At 46.2% G+C, this 23,462-nt stretch overlaps 1 protein-coding gene across 1 annotated transcript in view; it reads left to right on the top strand.

Moving 5' to 3' along the window:
• Positions 1-8,262: 8,262 nt before the first annotated feature.
• The window catches only part of ALDH9A1 (aldehyde dehydrogenase 9 family member A1), a 39,639-nt gene continuing 24,439 nt past the window's right edge, over positions 8,263-23,462 (top strand). The window contains exons 1-3 of the mRNA XM_075564324.1: positions 8,263-8,498; positions 11,083-11,228; positions 21,229-21,358. Coding sequence (XP_075420439.1) covers positions 8,318-8,498; positions 11,083-11,228; positions 21,229-21,358 — 457 coding nt within the window. The 5' untranslated portion in view covers positions 8,263-8,317. The remainder of the gene's footprint in view (positions 8,499-11,082; positions 11,229-21,228; positions 21,359-23,462) is intronic.

Below are 23,462 nucleotides of genomic sequence, written 5' to 3'. Positions count from 1 at the left end.
AACAAGCGTGAACAGGAGCAGAAAACTAAATTAATGGATTAATTGTAATTCCAAGAAGAGCAAGCATTCATTACAAGGTGCATTCCTTATCATAAAAGAAACTATACCAAAATTGATTATAACATCCTGGTAACCACGTCAAGACTGCACCATTCACATCACAACATCACAGGGAACAATATTGGAAAATAATCAAACAAACAAAATATTGAAGAATCGTCTAAACTAATTGTAATGTCCAGAACCAGGAAACATGGGAGTACATTCTAAAATCAGTCTCCATCAGAGACTTTCCCGTCAGGGGAGGGAGAACGGGCAGGTCAGCTAGCAGTCAACTTTCTGAGATGGGAGGGAGGAACGGGCATGTCACTTAGCAGCCAACAAAAATGGAGTTTCTTGGGAGGGGAAAAAATGAGGAGCTGATACCAAGGGCTCAATCAGAAAGCAGATGTCTTAAGAATGATGATGGCAACAAATGTACAGATGTGCTTGACACAATGGATGGATGTATGGATTGTGACAAGAGTTGTACAAACCCCCAATGAAATGATTAAATTAAAAAATAAATAAATAAAAAAGAATATGTGTAAATGTGCTTGACACATTGGAGGAATGTATGGATTGTGATACGAGATGTAAGAGCCCCAAATAAAAGTCTTTAAAAAAAAAAGGAGTTTCTTTTGCTAGTCTGCCTCACAAGGAGCAGGAAGAATAGCAGAGACCTTCGGATACTTCAGGGGGTAGTTAAATCCCACCGTTATACCAGGGATGACCTCTTGGCTCTCCCTCCCCATTCATTGGAACCCTTCTCCCCGCCATACTGAGCAGCTTGCCATAGAGACAGGCTGAAAGGATCCGCAGGCTGGTTTCCTGACAGCCTCTGGTCAGCAGGGGTCCCGTGGAGCAGTCTGCTAGGCTGTCTGGGCTAGGAGGCCTGGAGAGCGGCCCAAAGATGGCTTTAGCCTTGGTGAGCTCTGCCCCCAGCGCTCCCTGCACTTGCACTGTAAGACTCAACCTAGTGTTTCTGGTCTGGCCCTCGCGTGGGTTTCTCCCTGACTCTGAGTCTGGGCCCACTCTTAACACTGACACTTCTGAAAAACGGCGACCGAAATCTCTTTCCGAGCCCCTTCCCAAGGTTTCCCAAGGAGAAGCCGCTGCCAGGTCCAGGCAACGCCCTGGAGGTGGATATGGAGGTCGCTGGGCTCCTCCTCCTCCTCACCATTTCCTCAGGCTTACTTCCCCAAAGGGAATGAGGTGAGAGACTCACCTGCATTAGTTTCCTTGCCCCGTCCTCCGTCACATACCCCACTGGCCAGCAGGGCAGGGCAATCAATACCCACTGTGGGAGCCCCCGGCAAGTGGACAGCCAGCAGCAGATGTCTGGCCACATGTTCCCTTCACTGCTTCGGATGTGACCCAATGGGAAAACACTTCCCTGTCCTCCAGAAGGGATCCAGACCAGATGGCAGACTTCCTGGGCACTGTATTGACCCCGCGTCCCCCAAATGGGAGTGATGTGCCTGCGTGGCTGAAGGCTCTGCTCCCAAGTGAGGCCAGGAGGCTCGTTTTGCATCAAGCGAGGGAAGGAGCGGACCAGCTCCCTCAGGAGGACCCACATGGGACCCGGACCCCTGCAGCCGACATTCCCACCACTGAGCCTATTGGAACCCAAGGCAAGGGGTATTGGGGCTGCTGGAACATGGTAAATGGTGTGGTGTGTTTTAGTGAGGACGAGGAAGGGGTGCCTGGCAGAAAAGTCTCAATATGGTTCAAGCTGTACAGCTCTGAGCAGACGAGGATCCCGCCTTCTTCAGGCCTACCGTAAGCATCATAATTTAGATCCCGAAGCCGCAGCAAATATTCATATGCTTAACCGCAAGCACCTTTCTTGCCCAGCGTGACCCTGCCATTCACCAGAAACGGCCGAGTGTGCAAGGAGTCACTGGCACGAACGCCTCACCGCTGCAGGACATCACCTTCAAGGAGTTTAATAACAGGGAGAAACAGAAAACCCAGCTGTCACAGCGTGCCTGTCTGGCTTCCACAGGTGTCGCATGGAGGCCTGGAACTGCGAGACATGTGCTTATTGCAACTGGAAGGACAGGTGCCCAAAGAAGCAGCAGAAAGAGGAGGACCCTAGCCCCTCAGCTCACTTCTTCCCAGTCACGATGAACCCCGCGAGCTGCAGGGGCTCTGCTTCACTGACACAGCTCTGGTCCTGACCCCTCAGGAGCCCCGGTGAAAATTACAGCTGGGCGGGGGGATGATGTAGAATTTCAGGAGTAGATTCAAAAATCACCTTTTCCATTCTTAATCAGCCTTTGCCCAAGCTACACACAGAACAGTTCTCTTTGCAGCCACTAGAGTGAAAAGGTCACCCACAAGTTGCTGCACCCGCCCCACTGTCCTGTCCCCCTGCAGGGACCTTGTTTTAAAAGTGTCATGCCCAGATTTCCTTTTTTGCCAGAAACCAGCCTGGAAGTGCCCAGTGAACATACTTGGCAGCTTCTTCAGAAGGAACCTGGAAAAGCCAAACTGTGGCTCTCTGCAAAAGGAGGATCAGGGGAACCCAAACGTTTGGGCCAACAGAGTGCCTACTGAGGCTGGCATGTTTCTCTGAGGAAGGTAAAGATCAAAGCTGGCATTTGGGTTTCTCACAGGAAACCATGCCCACCAAAGAAAGAGGTTCTGGAAGGCACTCACCCCCTAATCAGACTCCCCTCAGCATGGGTAACTCCCCCTAGAACAACCCAATCCGCTGTAAAGAAGCCTGGAACTGGTGAGAACCGCTTTATGGAAGACACAGGCCTTCTCCCTGTGATCCTGAGCCCTGCACCAGTACAGAGGCTCTCTGACACGATGATGTCGATCTTTGAACACCTGTTCTCGAGCCTCCCTGGTCAGCAGGCGCAGCTTTGCCAAGTCCAGATTGGACTCTGAACGTGCATGTGGCAGTTATATAATTTCATGTCATCTTGATAAATAAGTACAGGTGTGGCCTTCTCATGAGGATTCTGGAAACTCTCTTTCTCCTTGAGGACTGGAGATGCTTGCTCTCTCTCTGCTTCACCTCCCCACTGCCAAGCCCTTTTGGGGCATAGACTAGTAAGTGCCTGCCTTCAGTGCTGCATCAGGTTTTGCAAACCTATCAATTAGCATTTCCTCGTTTCCCGGAGCTGTGTATTTTGCTGAAACCTCCAGGTTAGCATGACCTTCTTCCTTCAGTGTCGTCGTCGGTCCTTGAGCATTTGTTACTTCTTTAAGTGGCTGAATGTTGGTCAATTCTAATCAGGATTCCCTCTACGGTGGGTGGCTGAGCAGCTGCCGAATGTGGAAATCACAAATTTACTCTTTTTTAACATCCATCCTTGCAACAGAAGGCTCTAAGTGCCAGGTAATGTTCATTCCGTCCACCGGTAAAAAACGAGACAGAACTATGCTTGTAATATTTACTCATTTCACGAAACCCGTTATACTTTTGATGAAATGCTACCTTTTTATTCCCTTGTGTTGTTACTCCAATAAACAAACATATAACACAAAGAAGATAAAGAGTCAAACAACCAGAAGGTGAAATGCTGTCGTTTTGTTCAGCTTTGTGATGCCCCGGATTCCCATGAGACAATATGAGTGGGTGAACTGTGCAATTCCTGAAAGTGTTCAAAGAGCTGAAAATCTTGTCAGAGCAACGGTTTTCAGGGATGAACACCATCACTTCAGAGAAGAGACGTGGCCTATTTCTGGTCTATTGACCACAGTGAGTACTGTCTAATTGACCTATCTCTAAAGGAATGAGATCCTGTCATAGGCGGCGGGATCAATAATTACTTAACGTTCTTAGACATTTTCGAATGCTCGGTTTACTCACTGCAAACACACACCAAACACCAAACAATCTAGTAATCTTAAAATTAACTCAAATTACTCAGTATAAGAATATCAGGGCAAGTATGCGTATAAGGGCAGCAAGCGAAACACAGCATCATTCCAGCATCATCGTCCCAATACGCGTTGCCTTCATCGGTGTACTCACCCCCAGTAGAGCTGGAGAGAGCAGGAGTCGATGTCTCCTTGGTTCCTAGCTCTCTGAAAAGTCCGTGTCTCTACCCGGGCTTAAATAGGCAGCTTGGCCAGCTCTTTGACGTCAGCCAAGTCCAGCGAAATCTTATCAAGGTTTGCCACACGTTTGGGGTGGCTCTCCTGACCATCTGTTGGTCCTTGGCAATGGTCCACTTTTGGGGTAGGCCTGAGTGCCGCTCTGTTCATCCTTGAGAATGGAGGTTCTTATGTTGCTTTTGTAATGTGGCTCAACGTCTTGCCAGCTAGTTCAGTCATTGTCTTGCGAGGAAGTTCTATAATGCTCTCATCAGAATTCTACTCCGGCAGTGAAAGGTGGGTAAGGTAAATCACACAGCCGATGGTGCTCAGATAAAAGCAAAGGGTATTGCAAGAAGATGCCAATCAAGAAGCAACATGGCAATATCTTAAATCGCAGTTTTTAAAATTAGGTATTATTTAATATATATTTTTTAGTATATGTGCTGCCAAAGCGAGCACTATTTAATATTTTCAGTAATATTTTAAAACTCTTATAGTGTAATTTGTGTGTACTTCTTTTATTGTTCTTATTTAAGTATGAACTGTATGCAATAATAAATGAACTTTCAGTATATTGTTTTTTAAATACTTAAAATGATCATCAGGGCAGCAAACCTGTTGTTAAATTATTTGAATCCCACCACTGCCCACACACATGCCATGCGCTTTATTTACATTATTGGGAAGCTATTCAATCTCCTTGGTGGGCGCACGTACCTTCTATTTGCATAGTCCTACCTAGTCATTTGGTGGGATATGCAGTGTATCGATCCAGAAGGTCATGTGAAGTAAATCATAGCACTCTACTTCCTCATATGTCATTTTGAGGAATCATCGAGATAATATAGTAAAATTGAATAGTATCCAGTAGGTGTTAGTTATTAACATAATTTCTGGGTGGTGAAATAGTTGTCTTAATTTTTTTGTAAAGATGTCTATTTTTTATTTAGTTTAAATGATCATGTATTCTTTAAAAATTTTTAACTCATTTGAAATACTGTAACTTTCAAGAAGTTGTAAAATAGTACAGAGCAGTTTGTTTGATTTTTTTAAAGTTTGTTTTAGCTGATACATGTTCTACATACAAAAATAATCAAAATTCTATTAAGTCATAGAAAAAAAATGGGGGCGGGAGATGGGGGAAGAAAAAAAATACTGATCCAATGGTTAATATATCATATAGATCGGAAAGAATTCAGTGTCTCTGTAAAACTCTGCTTTCTCAGATAACAGATGAATTCTAACCTCTTTTAAGGTCCAGAGTCCTCAAGTTCCTGGCAGTAGAGCTTTAAGAACAAATTTCAAGGTCAGTGGCTCTGAAGTTCATTTTAGGAAAACAGGTAGGGAGCGCAACTTTCCACCATTACTGTTACAGTCAGAGCAGGTGAAAAGTACTTAAAAAATTTTAGAACCCCTCCACACTGTTTCATACAACCTGAGGTTTACAGATTAAACCTTTAAAAAATGATGAAGCTAGCCAACAAAACAATTGAAAGAAAAAGGGTAGATTCTCCAGAAATGAAAACTTGCAGGTTCTTCAAGTAGGGATAACTTGTGGGGGGATGTCAGATGCTTACAGACATCCTCCCTGAGGGCTGTTAGTCACCAGACTACAGGGTAGGTCCGACTCCCTGCTGCTGGGGACAATAAATTATTTCTCCCTGAGGCTCAGGACCAAGCTGTTCTCACCCTAGCAATAATGGTCTCTATCCGTTGAACCAGGGAACAAGTCAAACCGGCTCTGTGACATCCAAAGTTAAGTTGCCATCCTGTGTCTAGGATCCGCCCATCTTGCCACATGTATACCCCCAATCCCTCCTCTTCCTATTGTGTGGATACCCCTAGATCACCCCTTCCCATTACTGTATTCCCAATAGCACAGCCCCTTCCGGTGACATGGGTCCTCACCTGCAATTAGGGGGCTTGCACGTTCCCAGAGAATATAAAAGCCTTGGTTAGCATTAAAGATTCTCTCTCTCCCCCTCCACGTGGACCACCAAGCGGGGCTGAGGTGAGCATGCTACCATGAATTGTCTGACTCCATTTATTTCAGTATTTCTCTTCTATTTCTCAGGCTCTCTAGAACTTTACTATAATCTTTACTTACTGCTGTACAATTGCACCTACTGGACCTGTGATGATTTGTGGGGGACCCTCTCACCCCACAATAACTACCTAGCTTCAAGGGTCCATCTTTATCAAACCCGAGGCAGTGGCAAACTTCCCCTCCTATAGTTTAGGCATCCTAGCAAAGGCACTGTTTCCTGGAAAAGCACATCATGCTTGATAGCATAGAAAACCCAAACCAAACACCCAATCTCACTGCCGGTGAGTTGATGCCGACTCACAGCTGCCCCAGAGGGCAGGGCAGAACTGCCCCTGTGAGTTTTTGAGACCGTGTCAGTGACAACGAGGAAGACCCTTGACCAGGTGGATGGACACAGTGGCTGCAAAGATGGGCTCAAGCATCCCTGCAGTTGTGAGGATGGTGCATGACCAGGCAGTGCCTTGTTCTGTGATGTCGCTTCACAACAACAAGATCATTTAACAAGAGTGAGGAGGGCAGAGGAACAGCAACAGGGTTTCTGTACATATAAGGGATCATCTTATGATCCAGTGCTCCTAAAAATCTACTGTGCTCACTGCCAACTCCAGATATGCGAGCAGTCACCAATAGAAAAAGTCATGGCTTTGAGTTTGGCCCCAGTATTACCGGTATGTTAGTACTGCTGTTTCCATCTGAGGACCCAAACATTACACATCTCAGTAGTATTGAGAGGGTTTACAAATTGGTATAGGGTTGTGGAAAACTTAACCAGAACAGCCTATTTCTACTGGTGGCATGGGGGTGGGGTGGTGGTGGTAACACATGGGGCTGCTAAATACAAGGTCAGCAGTTCAAAACCACCAGCTGATCCACAGGAGAAAGATGAAACCTTCTGCTCCTGTGAAGATTTACAGGCTCAGACATGCACAGGGGCAAGTCTTCTCTGGCCTATAGGGTTGAAGTCCACTGGACGACAGTCAGTTTGGTTTTGTATTTCTGGAAACCTCAGTCACACTCCCTAATATTAAACTGGTAGGTAGGTACCAAGGAAGAAAAAGCCTGGTGATCTGCTTCTATTACTATTACAGCCAATAAAACCCTGTGGGGCAGTCTATTTGGTAACACACAAGGGCCCCAAGAGATGGATCTACTCAACTAACATCAACAGGTCATGAAAAAACAAACAAAAACAAAAAAACCAAGACAACTTTGAGAGAGACTCAGCTCCTAGAAAAGAAGCACGGCTAGAAAGGAACATCCTAACTGCCAAGAACTTTCTGTTCCTACAAGTGCCCGTGCCCCTGCTTGGGAGCTGCTTTAGCAGCAGAAACAGGGTACCCCTTGTGAAGATCCCTTGGCTGAGTCTTTGGTGTGCCTCTGAGGGTCAGGTTACAGCACAGAAAGCCTTTATTCCTCATACCGTCCATTTGGACTTTGCTTTTTACATGCTGTACCTCAGGCTTGTTGGTGTCAGCATTTGTCAGTGATATAACTTGCATCGTCCTTGAGAATTTAAAACGCAGTATCACGTTACAACGCCTCAAACCTACTTGAGAGTTACATCCCTGGGTCTTTACAGTTCCCCTTTAAAAAAGAATTATTATACAGAAAAACGATGGATCATGTGACTCATGTCCCAATAAAACATTAAAAAAATTAGGAATTTGCAGGAAATAAATAAATGGAACCTTGAAAGGAAAAAAAAAAGAAACAATGGCTCATGAGTGATGACTAGGCGAAAAGCTTCAATTCTATTCTTTAGGAACCAGAGTGAGATTTTCCTGATTTCCCAGAAAACGCTGAGCAAAATGGAAGGCAATAAGGCTGTCCATCCATCCCTGCAGGAAGTCTCTGGCCTTTCTCCGCGTAGATGTGCAGGGCGTGGCGCCGGAGTGGACCCGCCTCTCCCGCCCCTCGCCCCGGCCCAGCCATGCACCTGAGGTCCCGCCTTCCAAAGGCCCGTCTCCTCGCCTGATTCGCTGCGGCGCAGCTGCTCGAGGCCCCACCCATCACAGCCCCGCCCCCTCCGAGGCTCCGCTCCTTTAGGCCCCGCCCCGCCCAGGTTCTGCTCCTTTAGGCCCAGCCCCGCCCCCGCCGAGGCTCCGCTCCTTTAGGCCCCGCCCTGCCGAGCAGCCCCTCCAGTGGACTCCATTGGCCCCGCGCTGCCCGCCCATGCTCCTCCGAGCCGGCCTGGCCGCGCGTTCTCCGCTCCTGCGAGTTCTCCGGCCTGCGTCTGCAGCCACCATGAGTACCGGCACCTTCGTCGAGTCGCAGCCGCTCAACTACCGCGGCGGGTCCCGCGTGGAGCCCGCAGACGCCTCCGGCACCGAGCAGGCGTTCGAGCCGGCCACTGGTAACGGGGCGGGGACCGGGACCGGGGCGGCGGGCGCGCCCTTTGCTGGCGGCGCACTCGTCCGCTGCTGTCCGGAGCCCCCAGTGCGTATCCAGCTACCGGTGGCGGAACACTGGGCCGGCAGAGCGTGCAGTGTTACGTGGACGGATAGTGCCCAGCAAGCATCTCACGCGGCAAGGCCGGGGAGGGAGTCGTAGAGAAAAAGAGGAGGCAGTTACATGGTGGCGCCGCGGGTCATGGAAAGAACACGTCTGACCCGGAGCCCTGAAAGCCTCGGAGCATCAACTGGTGCCCCAGTTAATGATCGATCGAAGCTGGGGCTGCGGAGGGTGGTGGTGGTGGCGGCGGCTAGTGAGGATCCCGTGCCACGCTCCAATGTTAAAGATTTACGTACCGGAATCAGAATTGGAAAGGGGGAAAACCAACCACCACACCTGGATGCCGCCTCTTATCTCGGCTCTGTATGAGTCGGAGTGCACTTGGAGGCAGTGCCTTTGAGTTTGGTTTTGCACCAATTGCACTTGGAGTCCCTCCGGTGACGCGGAAACCACCAGCTGCGCCGGAGGAGTTGAATTGTTCCTCCGGCTTTATAGAGTCTTTGCGGGGAGGAGAATGTTTTGTGTAAACCAGAAGGCCATGTAGTCCTAATGATAGACCGACTGGCAGGAAGGGGGCCATAGAAATGAACACTTTTCCTACCCGGAGCCCTGGTGGCGGAGTGGTGAAGTTGGGAGGAGGGGGTGGGGGCTGCTGCTAACCTCAAGGGCAGCTGTTAGAAACAGGAAGTTGCTCAGTGGGTGCAAGACCCGGCTTTCTACTCCTACAAAGAGTTAGAAGCTTGTAAATTCACCGTGGCAGTTCTACCCTGTCCTGTAGGTTTGCTTAGGAGTTGGCTTTGACTCGATGGCAGCGAGTTTGGTTTTGGTTTTGTCCGTAGGAGGAAACAGCCAGGTCCCGCCTTTTCCCCTTTCCCCTCCCCCCCCCTCTCCCAGTGGTACAAAAGAAGGAAAAATTGCCCCTTATCTTACTTATCTGTACCATGTACAATTTCAGTCACTGCTGTTGTTGGCTCATTTGTAGCAGAAATTGCAGATATTGTGAAATCTCCCCGGCAAAGAGCCCAGTGCTGGGAGTTCCTGTGGGAGGGAAGGGACCAGCTGAAGTGATGGCAGGGGAAGAGGTCACAAGTCCTGTGTTGAAGGCCTAGAAATGCTGGTCATTTCATAGTGTCCCAGACTAGGGATAAGGAAAGGTAAAATTGAAGTATGAAAAATAAGGACTGGAGTTTTTTATATTGGAAAAAGAGAGACATTTTCTTTTTCTTCTAATTTTTTATTGTGAATTAGGTGTGGGTTTACATACCAGAGAATCATTTTGCATTCAACATAAACCTCCCAATGGCTCGACCTGTACCCCTTTCCCGTCCACGGTCCTCCTATAGAATATTATCTTTCCCTGTCTCCCAAATTAGTATTGGTCTACCCATTAGCTTATGTGGGGAAGGGCACATCTTTTCTCAATACTTCAATTTATTGTATTAGTCACGTTTCAGTAGTGTAATCGAGCCAGCATAGAACATGGACCATGGTTTTAAAATCAGAGTTCATAATGCAGGAGTTACCACCTTCAACTTTGACTTAGTAAGACCTAGATTCTCAGTAGTGTTGAGTACCGCAAAATGATTTAAAGGAAATTAATGCTAATGCTAAAAAAATCCAGCTATAGAATAGAAATTGGCAGGGTTTCTTAACTCTAATCCATGATGGATTTAGAGAAAGGATCATGAATTCTCTGTACATCTGTGATGTAGGTAAGTATATTGTGCTGAGGAGAGATCTTCAATTTTCATTACGTTCCTGGAAGGGTTAGTATCTTGGTTATCTAGTCCTGCTATAATAGAAATGCCAGATGACATTCTCAGATTTATTTTCTCACAGTTTAAGAGATTGGTAAAAAAAAAAAAAAAGAGGCTCGAAGTTCAAATTCAAGGTGCCAGCTCCTGGGGGAAGACATTCTCTCTCTTCTCTGGGGGAGTCCTTGTCTCAACATGTGTGGGCCTGGTATCCCTTGGAGATGTCCATCTGTCCTAGCATCCGTTTCCCCCTGGGTCACGGAGGTTCTGAACACAGGGAACTCACTAGCCAAAGGGTGCATGTTGCTTTCGTCTCTTTCTTGATGGTACCCAAGTCCCCTGCTCTCTGCTTGCTGCCTTTTCCATGCTCACCTGTAGACAGAGGCGATGCAGGTCATATCCCAGGGGAACTCCCCTCAGACCCCACCCTTAAGCAATCCCTCACCACTGATTGGTTGATTATGTCAGATCATCATGGGGAGTATATCATGTAACTGCCAAATGGCATCATTCCATAGCTGCCAAGTCATGGAGAATCATGAGACACAATTCAATCCAGGATGGTCAGTGATCCCCAAATAATAGTTAAGAACTGCTGGTATTAGGGTGATCACTAAAAAACCACATTCAGACGCAGGAAGGCGATCATTAAGAGGCAAACTGATACACAATCCTTTATTTTAAATGTGTGGCGATAGTTTGCAATCACCCTCACTTTTTTCTTCTTGCTAGGTCGAGTGATCGCAACTTTCACGTGTTCAGGAGAAAAGGAAGTAGATTTGGCTATTCAAAGTGCAAAGGCTGCCTTTAAAATATGGAGTAGAAAATCTGGCATGGAGCGTGGCCGAATCCTTCTGGAGGCTGCCAGGATAATAAGGGTATGTGTTAATTTATTGCCTGGAAGATTCTTTGATTGATGGTTGGCAATTAGACTTGGAGGTGGTATGAGGGTGGGATTGCGGAGCACTGCCCCGTGCTCACTTTACTGTAAACCATGTGTATATGTATAGTACTGTCCACCTGAGGGAGGAAGAGGAGGTTTCTACTCCCGTGAAGAGTTACAGGCTCGGAAACCCGCTGGCGCAGTTCCACCTGTCCGGTGGTGTCGCCATGAGTTGGTGAGGTTTGAATGTCAGTGGTCTTTTAATGTCCAGCTGGCTCTTGATTCTTTGTGAGTTCTCTCTTGGTGGTTTACTTTTCCATCTTTGTTTTGCATGAATGCACCATCTGTAGCTCGTTTCCTTTTTAACCCACCTTTGTGTACTTGTTTCCCCTTTTCTTTTTCCTGATAGCCCTTACGCGTCTTTTCCATATTTGTAGTCTACCTTAACTGCCTTAAAGGTTTCATGGATGCCACTTTCTTTCGGAAGAGTCCTGGGGGTGCATTGGTTAAAATGTTTGGTCCCTAACCAAGGGTCAGTGGTTTGAGTCTACCCGCTGCTCTCAGGGAGAAAGCTAAGGCATTGTACTTTGTACATATTTACAGTCTTAAAAAACCTGTAGAGTACTTCTCTGCCTAGAGTGTCACTGTAATATAGAATCCACTCAACAGTTGGCAGTGGGTTTGGCTTGGCATTCTTTAAAAAAAATAATTTTATTGGGGCTCATACAGCTCTTATCACAATCCGTATACCCATCCATTGTGTCAAGCACCATTTGTACATTTGTTGCCATCATCATTCTCAAAACATTTGCTTTCTGCTTAAGCCCTTGGTATCAGCCCCTCATTTTTTCCCATACCTCCCTGGTCCCTGCTCCCTCATGAACCCTTGATAATTTATAAATTATTATTATTTTGTCATATCTTACACTGTCCGATGCCTCCCTTCACTAACTTCTCCACTGTCCATCCCCAGGGAGGAGGTTATATGTAGATCCTTGTAATGGATTCGCCCTTTCCATTCCACCCTCCTTCGACCCTCCTGGTATCGCCACTCTCAGCACTCGTCCTGAAGGGATCATCTGCCCTGGATTCCCTGTGTTTCCATTTCCTATCTGTATCAGTATACATCCTCTGGTCTAGCCAGATTTGTAAGGTAGAATTGGGATCATGATAATTTGGGGTGCCGGGGTGTGTGGGCAGGAAGCATTTAGGAATTAGAGGAAAGTTGTATGTTTCATCGTTGCTACACTGCACCCTGACTGGCTCATCTTCTCCCTGTGACCCTTCTGTAAGGGGATGCCCAGTTGCCTACAGATGGGTCTTGGGTCCTCAATCTGCATTCCCCCTCATTCATAATGATATGCTTTTTTTGTTCTTAGATGCCTGATACCTGATCCCTTGGAGACCTCGTGATCACACAGGCTGGTGTGCTTCTTCCATATGGGCTTTGTTGCTTCTGAGCTAGATGGGGCTTGGCCTTCTTTTAAAACAAAAAAAGACCAAAAAAAAGGTCAAGCTGTAAAAAGTCTTAAAAGTCAAAAGTACTAGCTCCTGCTTATGGAATGCCAGGACATTCCGAATCTATCAAGGGACAAGGAAATGGCTCCATAAGGGGGAAGGAATCCAAGTCCACACCTGCCCACGATGTGAGAGGCGGAGGAGGATACCTCCCTTCTCCTCTTCTGACCTCACCTGCTCTCCCTTGGTTCTCTGCTTCTCTGCTGGGTCACCATGGTCCTACAGAGCTCACTGATGGCACTCACGGGTATGGGCTGATTACGGAAGCTACCATGACAAGTCAGTTTCAGGGAAAGCAAGGATACGGTTCTTCTGTCTTCAGTGTGCCAGTCAAGCACATTCTGATCCTTGACCTCTGCTGTGAGACCTCCTGCCCGCTGCCCTGTGAAGACAGGGGGTGAAGAACTCTGAAAATGATCCCCGGGCTCCTCCCTCGGCGAGCCCGGCCCTGCCTGCTGGCACTCATGTTTACTTGGACTGGGAAGCTGGCTGCTCTGCCTCCTGGTCTTGGTCCTGCTACTCTGCCCCCTCACCAGGCAGGGCTACTTCGCCCTAACTTCTCTCTCTTGGTGGTTGTGGGATTCTCAGTTCCTGCTCTGGAAATTGCTCACCTTGTACCCAGAAAGACGGCAATACTGACCCATTCCTGAGGTAGAGTATTATCCACCTCAGTTGTGTGCGCCCAGTAGTCTTTGGGTGGGAATTACCCAGCATTTCCGAGTCATTTACCAGTCATTTCACGTCAGTACAGGGAGCTTCAAAAACGTCTATGGAAAAATATCATTATCTTTTAATTCTGTTTTTCCATGAACCTTTTGAAACCCCCCTTATAATACTGATATAAGAGTCATGGAATTCTCTGAGTGGTAGGGGTAGTGGGTTTTTTCTTTATGAACGATGTTCTTGATGACCTCCCACAGCTCATCAGGCTTTCTGTCGTTAGTGTCCAATGTGTCAAATCTGCTCATGAGCTGTTCTGAAATTCAAGTGGGACAGACTCAGGGTTGTATTTTGACTTCTGTAATTTCATTTTTTTCACCTGTAATCTGAATTTACATATAAGCAATTGGTGGTCTGTTCCACAGTCATCCCCGGCCTCATTTTACCTGCTGATATTGACCTTCCCCTCAGAGTTATATGACTTGGATTTCCTTGGAAGCAGATAAATATCATTCTATCACAGCATTATCATTCAAGATTTACATGGAGATGTCCTTTTGACAATGATTGCAGTGCGATTCCTTCTTGATTGGGTGATTCTCTGCATAGCAAGTCATGCTTTTCGTATTCAAAATGTCCAGTGCCAGTCCATTTCAGTTCACAGGTGCCTAGGATGTCAGTCTTCATGCATTTCATTTTTGACGACTTCCGGTTTTCCTAACTCATACTTGACACAGTCTAAGTTCTGATTAGCAGCAGATTTTTTACAACTATTTCTTCTTACCTTGTGTTGTGCAAAAGATCCCAAGGACTCCATTCCTATGGGCTTTACCATTCACGTCACCACAGTTGAGTCTACTCTGCGGAAGCAGCTCCTCCTCAGTCACATTTTGAATGCCCTCTGTCTTGAGTGGCCCAGCCTGTGGCACTATCTCCCACACGGTCTGTTCTTCAGGGCTTCGGTATTGGACGATGTTCGAAGCTCTGTGTAAGGTTTGGAGAAGCTGCTTCCTCTGAAATGGGCAGTCGATTCCTTCCTCAGCGTCAGTTCTCAGTCAGGAAGCTCTGCTGAAACCTGTTCACTTTGGGCCCTGCCGGCATACGAAATACCAGTGACTTAGCTTCATAGCTTCTAGAAACTCAGCAACACACAAGTCACCACAGTAGGACAAACTGACAGAGAAGTGGTGATAATGTAGTGTCCTCACAGTCCACCTATGTCATGAAGCATTTCGCAGATTGATCACTATTCATTAGCGAGGCATAGTGTTCCATTGTGTGTATGTGACAATTTAGGTTGTTTACATCTTCTTGCTATTCAGAATAGTCCTGTGATGAACATGGGTTTGCATGTATCTGTTCATGTTAATTACCTGCTTTTCTTAGAGATTTCTTTGCTTGAGCTGATGTACTTTCCTTATATCTTTGCAATGCGCGTCGACTCATATCCCATGTTTCTACACGTGCTTTGGTGATTGTTACCCTGTCGTGGATTGAATTGTGTCCCCTCAAAAATATCTGTCAACTCGGCTGACTGATCCCAGGACAGTCCTACACTGGGCATGGCTGCCCTCCACTCTTTGATGTATTTATGTACGTGTGTACAATGCTAGTATTTCTCTGTGTTAATGAGGCGCTACGAAGGTGGGTTATGTCTTGGCTCTAGAGTCACAGCCTTACAGGGGGGCATGACTCAAGAAATGTCCTCATTCCAGTCACACCCAACTGGTCGCCGTGATAAAAACAAAGTTCTCAGCATAAAACTTTCACAAATCGCTTCCTGTTTGTACACTGTTGTATCCAAGTGCAAGCAGAACACCATTTCACTCTTGCCAGTATAAGACTGCTTAATGTACTTGAAATGCTGCCCACAGAGTCACCAGTGTGCTCATGCTTCTCACGGAGCCAGGACTTAAGGCCTCGCTAGAAGCAGAAGTGAACTAAGCTATTCATGGTTGAGTCTGCATTTTGGAAAACTTTCATATTAATCAAACACTGCTCAGTAATGGGGAATAGCTTCTGTTGGATTAATTCATCGATGCTTGATTTCCTTGTGGTGTCTTCCCGGTGTCTGTATAATGGGGCACAAACTTTAAGGGTTAAACAGTCGAGCAGTTGTTTTGGTGACTATAGAGCTAGGGAAAGAGAAGATGGCTTTGGTGAATATAGAGTCAGAAAGAGAAGATGGGTTACTGGTTTTAAAAAGAATTTAGTCCATGTTTGAACATAAGCAGTGATTCTTTGTGGAGGAATGTGCCAACTCAGTAATTGCAATGTCGACTTAGAATGTTCTGGTTTTGCCTGTTGGAAGTAAGCGCCGTAAAGGCCGAGACTGCATATATACCTTTACTGTCCCTGCGTTCCTGCTTCAGTTTCCCCTGATGTTTGTACTTGTGGAAGTTTTTGTTGGCTATTTTGCTTCTGGTCAGCCTTATTACATGGCTCTTTTGGTTGTTGCTATCAAAGGATTCTTGATTGAGCATTTTTATTAACTGCTAGGCATTGCACCACACTGCTGTTGATGTCATCGATGGTGTTCTGAGCGTGGTGGTGTCAGCATTGCAGCCGCAGACTGGCCAGTCAGCCCCCTGGATCTCTCTCATAGTTCCAGGGAGTTCTCTGGCTAAAGATCGGTTTCGCAACTGATGGGCACTGTGTGCTCATCAAAAGTGCTGTTCCCCCGGTGTTTCATATTTCCCTGCCCTTTTCTGTCCCCAGGCAGTTCCCTGCGGGCTTTGATGATCAGGGCAGAGACAGAAAGGCACCACCTCAGCCAGGGCCTCCTCTGCGTGGTCAGTTTCCACCGTCATTCTTAGCCCCTTCCAGTTACTTTGGCAATGTCATCATCAAGCTATTTTGGAGACAAAGCCAAGGGGCTGGTTTTGGGGACCAGTACAGATATGACACCAGCCTCCCGCTTCCCTACCAGTGTATTCAAGTGCACGACTTTGATGTCCTTGAGGGCAAACTTGGGGCGGCTCAGTGGAGGTACTGGTGTCAGATGAAGACCCTCAGATAGAGTTCTACTCAGGCCATCTCCAAGCTAAAAACTGCTCGCCATTTTTAATAAGAGAACATTTCTTCTTGTCAATTGCTTGATTAGTTTTAATGTATGTTTAAGTATCCCCCATATTGTTTATTTTAAATTGGATCCACAAAGCAGTTGTTTATTTCTTACATATTCAATTATTTTTATCTTCTTTCTCCAAAAAACTCACTGCCCCTGGGGAATACAAATAATAGACTTTGGAGACAGATTGTGGCACCCCATCAGACTCGACTGGAAAACACTCATAAAGGCCAACAAACAGACTTGAACTATTTATAGGCCTTTCCATTTTGTCAGTGGCTTTCTTTTTGTTTTTTATTTTTCTGTTATTGTTTTGTTGGTTTTGACTTCCTTTGTTGTTTTGTTTGGCTTTGCCTGGTTCTTGCACTTATTAATGTCTTTGCATGTCTATCTAGATAAAATCGGCAGGATAAACAATTTGGAGGTGAAAAGAATGGGGTTCTGGGGGACACAGGGGAAGGGGAGGTGGGAGAAAGAAAGGGGGTATGGGGAAACCAACCCAGGGACAAGGGAGCAACAAGTGAACTAAAATCAATAGAGAGAAGGGTGTAGGATGCCTAGTAGGACTTAATCAAGGGCAATGTAGCAGCAACGAATTATTAAACCCGAAAGAAGGCCAAACATGATGGTGGGACAAGAAGAAAGAACCAGGAGGCAAAGGGCATTTATTTCTGTAATGCTCACTTTCTCTACATGATCGCTGAAGACAAAACGGGTGCATAAACAAATGTGGGGAAGAAAGCTGATGGTGCCCGGCTATCAAAAGATGTAATGTTTGGGGTCTTAAAGGCTTGAAGGTAAGCAGGTGGCCATCTAGCTCAGAAGCAACAAATCCCACATGGAAGAAACACACCAGCCTGTGTGATCATGAGGTGCTGATAGGATCAGATATTGGGCATCTAAGACCGAGAACAAAATCATACCCAATGTGAATGGCATGGGGATGGGTAGGGGAGGAAGGATGTGGAGTGGAGACCCAAAGCCCATCTGTAGACAATTGGACATCCTCTCAAAGAAAGGTCACAAGGAAGAGATGAGCCAGTCAGGGTGCAGTATAGCACCGATGAAACATACAACTTTCCTCTAGTACTTTAATGCTTTCTTCCCCCCACTATCGGGACCTCAGTTCTACCTTAGAAATCGATTAGACCAGAACATGCACACTGCTACAGATAAGAGACCAAAAACACAGGGAATCCAGGACAGATAAACCCCCCAGGGCCAACAATGAGAGTAGAGATATCAGGAGGATACAGGGAAGGTGGGGGGAGAAAAGGGGAATCGATTACAAGGATCAACATAGAACCCACTCCCAGGGGGATGTACAACAGAAAAGTGAGTAAAGGGCAACAGAGGGTGATGTAAGATATGAAAATAATAATCTATAACATCAAGGGTTCATGAGGGAGGGTGGGCAGGGGAAGGAGGAAGGGGAAAAACAAGGAGCTGATATCAAGGACTCAAGTAGAAAGAAAATACTTTGAAACCCATGATGGCAGCCTATGTACAAATGTGCTTGACATATGGATGAATGTATGGATTGTGATAGACGTAAGAGCCCCAATAAGAGTGTTTAATAAAAAAACAAAACAGAACAAAAAACCGCTCACTGCCACTGAGTTGATTATGGATGGCAGCGACCAGACAGAACAGGGTAGAACTGTCCCCGTGGGTTTCTGAGCCTGGACACCATTGTGGGAGTAGAAAGCCTTCCCTTTCTCCTGAACAGTGGCTGGTGGTTTCAAACTGCAGACTTTGCAGTTAGCAGCCCAATGCCTGACTGCTGTACCACCAGAGAACCTTTAGGCCAAAGAAAAGTATGATTTAGCTTTCCCCTTTATTGGTCTTTTAATCTTTTAAGCTCATTCCTGTATCACATTTAAAGTCTTATAGTAAGTTGTGGAAATGGTATTTGAAAAGCGTACTGGTGGATGGTGAGTATTAAAACAGACTTATCCTATGGTTTTAAAGGCTTCATTTCTTTGGGTAAATTATAGTAGTTTCCTGCGTATAATCTTTAAGTGCTAATTTCATGTTAGACTATTTTGTCTAACTTCCCTAGGACTTCTCTCTCACTGTGTGTATCTGTCTGCAAACACGTTGTTGCGAGGGGCCAGTGAACCACCATACAGACCTTCTGCTGGCAGTGGGTTCTGACGCCTAGAGACCCTGCGCGCCCCAGAGCCGACCAGTGCCCGGTCCTGCCCCGTCCGCACAGTTGTCGCTATATTTGGTCCCAGGGTTGGCAGCACGGGTCTGTCCACCTTATTCAGTCTTCCACGCTTCACCGAGCCTGCCCTTTGCCCCGCGTGCTGCCCCCTCTAGGACATCCTGATTACGTGTCTCTCCCTCTTTGCTTCTGAGGAGCATTGTGGTGGTTCCTCCTCTGAGACAGCTATGTTTGTTTTTCTTGACCAGCACCATAATGGAAAGACACCAGTTCTTCTTTAGTCTTCTTACACATTTTCCAGATTTCTTGTACATATGAGGTAAATGAAAATACCGTGGCTTGAGTCAGGTGCATCTTCGTCTTCAAAGTGATAACTTTGTTTTTTAACCCTTTAAAGAGAACTGTGCACACATGCACGTCCATGTTTATACATATGTAATGTTCATTTCTCAAAACTTCATAACTAATCTTGAAATAAAGGTTGGGGCCTGAGTCTGTGTCAGTCTGGAGAATAGGGCTGCTATTTAGTCCTAAGCTTTTGCTTTTTGCACTTTTCATTGTGAATTCAGTGAAGGTTTATTGAGCAGAACCCTGGTTTGTCACATGGTCACGGGACAATTCATCCACATGTTGTTTTCTCTTGTTCATTGCAGCCCTCTCAATGAGCCATCCGGTCTCTCACCCTCTGCCTGCCGGCCTCACCCTACGCCCGCCGGCCTTGGGGAAACTCTGCCCCTGGGACCTCCCGTGGTTGATTAGTCTAACGTGTCCGCACCTCGCTCGCTGTGTTACTGTTTCCCGATAGACCCATCTGCTATTTGGCTGAGAGTTGAGCCATGGGAGGAGCTCAGTTCCAGACCTGAAGAGTGACTAAGGGCATAGCTTCTATCTGACAAGCAAGCCTGGTCTCCTTTCTTTTCTTTTTTCTAGTTATCATTTTATTGGGGCTCATAAAACTCTTATCACAATCCACACATACATCAATTATGTAAAGCACACTTATACATTTGTTGTCCTCATCATTCTCAAAATCCTTGCTTTCCACTTGGGCTCCTGGAATCAGCTCCTCATTCCCCTCCTCCCTCCCTGCTCCCCCTCCCTTCTTTCTTTAAAAAAAAATCATTTTATTGGGGACTTGTACAACTCTTATCACAATCCATACATACTTCCACTGTGTCAAGCACATTTGTACGTTTGTTGGCATCATCATTCTCAAAACATTTGCTTTCTACTTCAGCCCTTGGTATCAGCCAGTTATTTTTTCCCCTCCCTCCCCACTCTCCTCTTCCCCCTCCCTCATGAACCCTTGATAATTTATAAATTATTATTTTGTCATATCCTACACTGTCCAACGTCTCCCTTCACCCACTTTTCTGTTGTCCATCCCCCAGGGAGGAGGTTATATGTAGATCCTTGTCATCGGTTCCCCCTTTCCACCCCACCTTCCCTACACCCTCTGGTATCACCACTGTCACCACTAGCCCTGAAGGGACCATCTGTCCTGGATTCCCTGTGTTTCCATTTCCTAATCTGTACCAGTGTACATCCTCTGGTCTAGCCAGGTTTGTAAGGTAGAATTGGGATCATGATGGGGGTGAGGAGTGGAAGGAAGCATTTAGGAACTAGAGGAAAGTTGTATGTTTCATTGTTGCTGCACTACACCCTGATCTCCTGTCTAATTTTAACTTTTGTTCTACATTTTTCTTCCACTCTTTCCAAGACTTAGAATATCATCTCTTCTGCTAGTGGTAGCCGGCACCATTTATTTCTTCTGGTCTTAGCAATACGCTTGTATCACTTTTCCAACTACATCCCTACTATTGGTTTTATTTTCATTTAATGCACCAATATGTCTTTTAAAAATTTGCGGCTGGAGTCCGGGTTCCGAGGGGCTGAGGCCGGTGCTCGCAGGTGAGCGGGCGCCGGGGCCTTGGCTTGTGCCCCTCAGCGCTGCTCCATGTGCACCGGACCCGCGGCGGGGTCAGCCAGGCCGAGTCCGGCAGATGTGCGCCAGGATCCAAATTCCTGAAAGAGTGTGCCTGGCCAGTCCAGACAAGTTAAACAGCACCTAATATTTTAAGAAAAGGAGCCAAGTTGGGCTACTGCCAATCATCAGTTCCAACCCACCAGCCACTCTGCAGGAAAAAGACCATGGCTTTCCACTCCCATAAAGAGCGTACATCGGAACAATGGTAGACTTGGAAACCCCTTTAAGCCGAGAGCGATGGCCTGCAAGCTGTTGCACCCTGTGGGCGGTCCGGGTGCTTTCACAATGCAAAGTTGCAGTTGAGCAAACATACCCCCTCTGGTTTATACAACGAAAACCCCAGGTCCGAGTTCCCGTTTGCTCCCTTACCCACAATGCATCAAGTCGCTGGCGTAGAGCTGACTAAAATCCTCCCCCTTGGATGGAAGAATCTGGCTGCTGATAACCCCTACTCTGCTTATTGTGGTTCTGCTTATATGTAATAAAGTGATAATAAGGGCCTCTGGAAAAAAAATTAAAAAAAATAAAAATTTGGTGTTCTGAGTGTTGAATAGGTCTTAAATGTATGCATCTTCTAATTTTCCTCAAAGGAACGGAAGGATGAAATTGCCACCGTGGAGACCATCAACAACGGCAAGTCCGTGTTTGAGGCCCGGTTGGACATTGACACCTCGTGGCAGTGCCTGGAGTATTACGCAGGCTTGGCTGGCTGCATGGCTGGTGAGGCCTTAGCTACTCTTCTCTGAGGGGCTGACAAGGAGGGGCGGGCACAGCTTTCAGCAATAATGCAGTTGGACTCGGTGTCCTCATTTTCTACAGGAGAGGCTCCGGGAGTTACTTCATGTGAACAGGAGCTAGTGGTGCCTGCCTGGTTGGGTTGTTTTGGGATCCCAACACTCCACATGGTCCTCAAGCTCTAGGCTGAGTTGCTAAAAAACTAATTATCAAGAGTCCATGGGCTGTTTCCTTACAGAGTAGACTCTTGGAAACCATGTAGGGCAGTTCTGCTCTTTGCTTTAGCATCTCTGAGTTAGAATCAACTGGATGGGTTTGGATTATATGGAATTAAAATTTTCATGGTATTTAAAATATTCTTTTTCATTCTAAGTAAGATCAGATAGTCCTGACAGGGCTGATATTTATCATTAAGAATTAGTCCATTTAGAACCACTTGACCTTACTTTTAAAAAAAGGTACATAGTGGACTATACATTGAGCTGCTACCGTAAAAGTCAGGGGTTCAAACCCACGAGCTACTCTTGGGGGAAAAAGTTAGCATGACTAAATTCTGGAAAGTTACTTTTTTTCTAGTTGGCATTAATTTTCCTAAGTGTTAGTTGGTGGGGGAGGGGTTTAGTTAATTTGGGAGTTACCAATTTCTGAATTTGGGGCTTGTTCACATTACCATTAAGGACTTCACAGAGAGTAAATGAGTCCATCCAGCAGGTATTTTTGGTGTCAGCAATCTGCCTTGGACTCAATTTTATATGCAATTTGACAGAATTATTCTAAAATTATATGCTGTGTGGCTCTCTTTGAAGATAGCCCTTTTTAGCCAGTACTGTTGGGTCACATTATTTATAATGCTATTTACATACTTATAAGCATAAAACCAGGAACAAACTGCTTAAGGTGCTGGCTCCTATAAAAACACCAAACCACGATTCACAGAACGTTGCAGACAGCTGCAGCCGCGCAAGCGCTGCTGGGTTGCTGGGTTGGATATGTGCTAATGTAGACAGACTACAGGGCCGTTTTCCCTTTTGGCATTTTCGTTAGCAGTCACGTTCACTCTGACAGGTGGACTTTCACCATCCTCGGGAAGACTCCCTGATCTCAGTCTGAGCACCCTTGCTGGCTATGATGAAGCTCTAGATTAAGGTTTCTCGCTGGCTTTCTGGGATTCTTAATCCAGAGGTCTTGACACAACAGGCTGAAGCAGACCCTGCTTTTCTTTTCTGAACTTAGTATTTGATGGGTTGTTGTTCCAGTCAGTTCCGACTCCTAGCAAGCCTACGTACAACAGAAAGAAAGCACGGTTTGGTTCTGTGCCATCCTCACATTATGTTCAAGCCCACTGTGGCCACCTTGTGAATCGGTCTCACTGAAGGGCTCCCTGTTTCCTGCTCCCTCCGCGTTACACTGCGTGACGTCTTCTCCAGCGCCTGACCGCTCCTGAGTACATGCTCAAAGTATCAAAGGACGGTGTCTCGCTGTCCCTGCTTTTAAGGAGCATTCTGGTTTTATTTCACCCAAGACAGATTTGCTTACTCTTTCGGCAGTCCCTGAGACTTACAGTATTCCCTACTCACACCATAGTTCAAGTGCATCAATTAGTCTCCCTTTGTTCTTACCCTTGTCTAGATTTTCCCAATGCAATCAGTCATTTGATTTCTTCACCACGGCTTCTGTGAGCATTGGTTCTGGATCCAAGTAAGCTGAAATCCTTGACATCATCAATCCTTTTCTCCATCTACCACGATGTTTTTATTGGTCCACTTTGGAGGAATTTGGTTTTCTTTATAGTGATTTGGTAATCTGTATTGAAGTTGGTAAACTTCATCCACAAGTCCCTTAAGTCTTCCTGGCTTTCTTCATTCAAGGTTGTGTCATCTGCATATCGCAAGTTAATTGTCTTCCGCCAATCGTAATCCCAAATTCTTCATACAGTCCAGTTTCTTGGATTATTTGCTCATACAGATTGAAGAAGATGGCCAAATGATACATTCCTCATACACACTTTTGCTGATTTTCAATCAGGTAATATCCCTTGTTCTTGAATAACTGCCTCTTGGTCCATGTACAGGTTGCACCTGAGCTCAGT

Source organism: Tenrec ecaudatus, chromosome 1 (assembly GCF_050624435.1).
Source record: "Tenrec ecaudatus isolate mTenEca1 chromosome 1, mTenEca1.hap1, whole genome shotgun sequence".
Taxonomy (NCBI): Eukaryota; Metazoa; Chordata; class Mammalia; order Afrosoricida; family Tenrecidae; genus Tenrec; species Tenrec ecaudatus.
The sequence above is the reverse complement of the archived record's forward strand: the minus strand, read 5'-3'. Positions and strand labels throughout refer to the sequence as shown.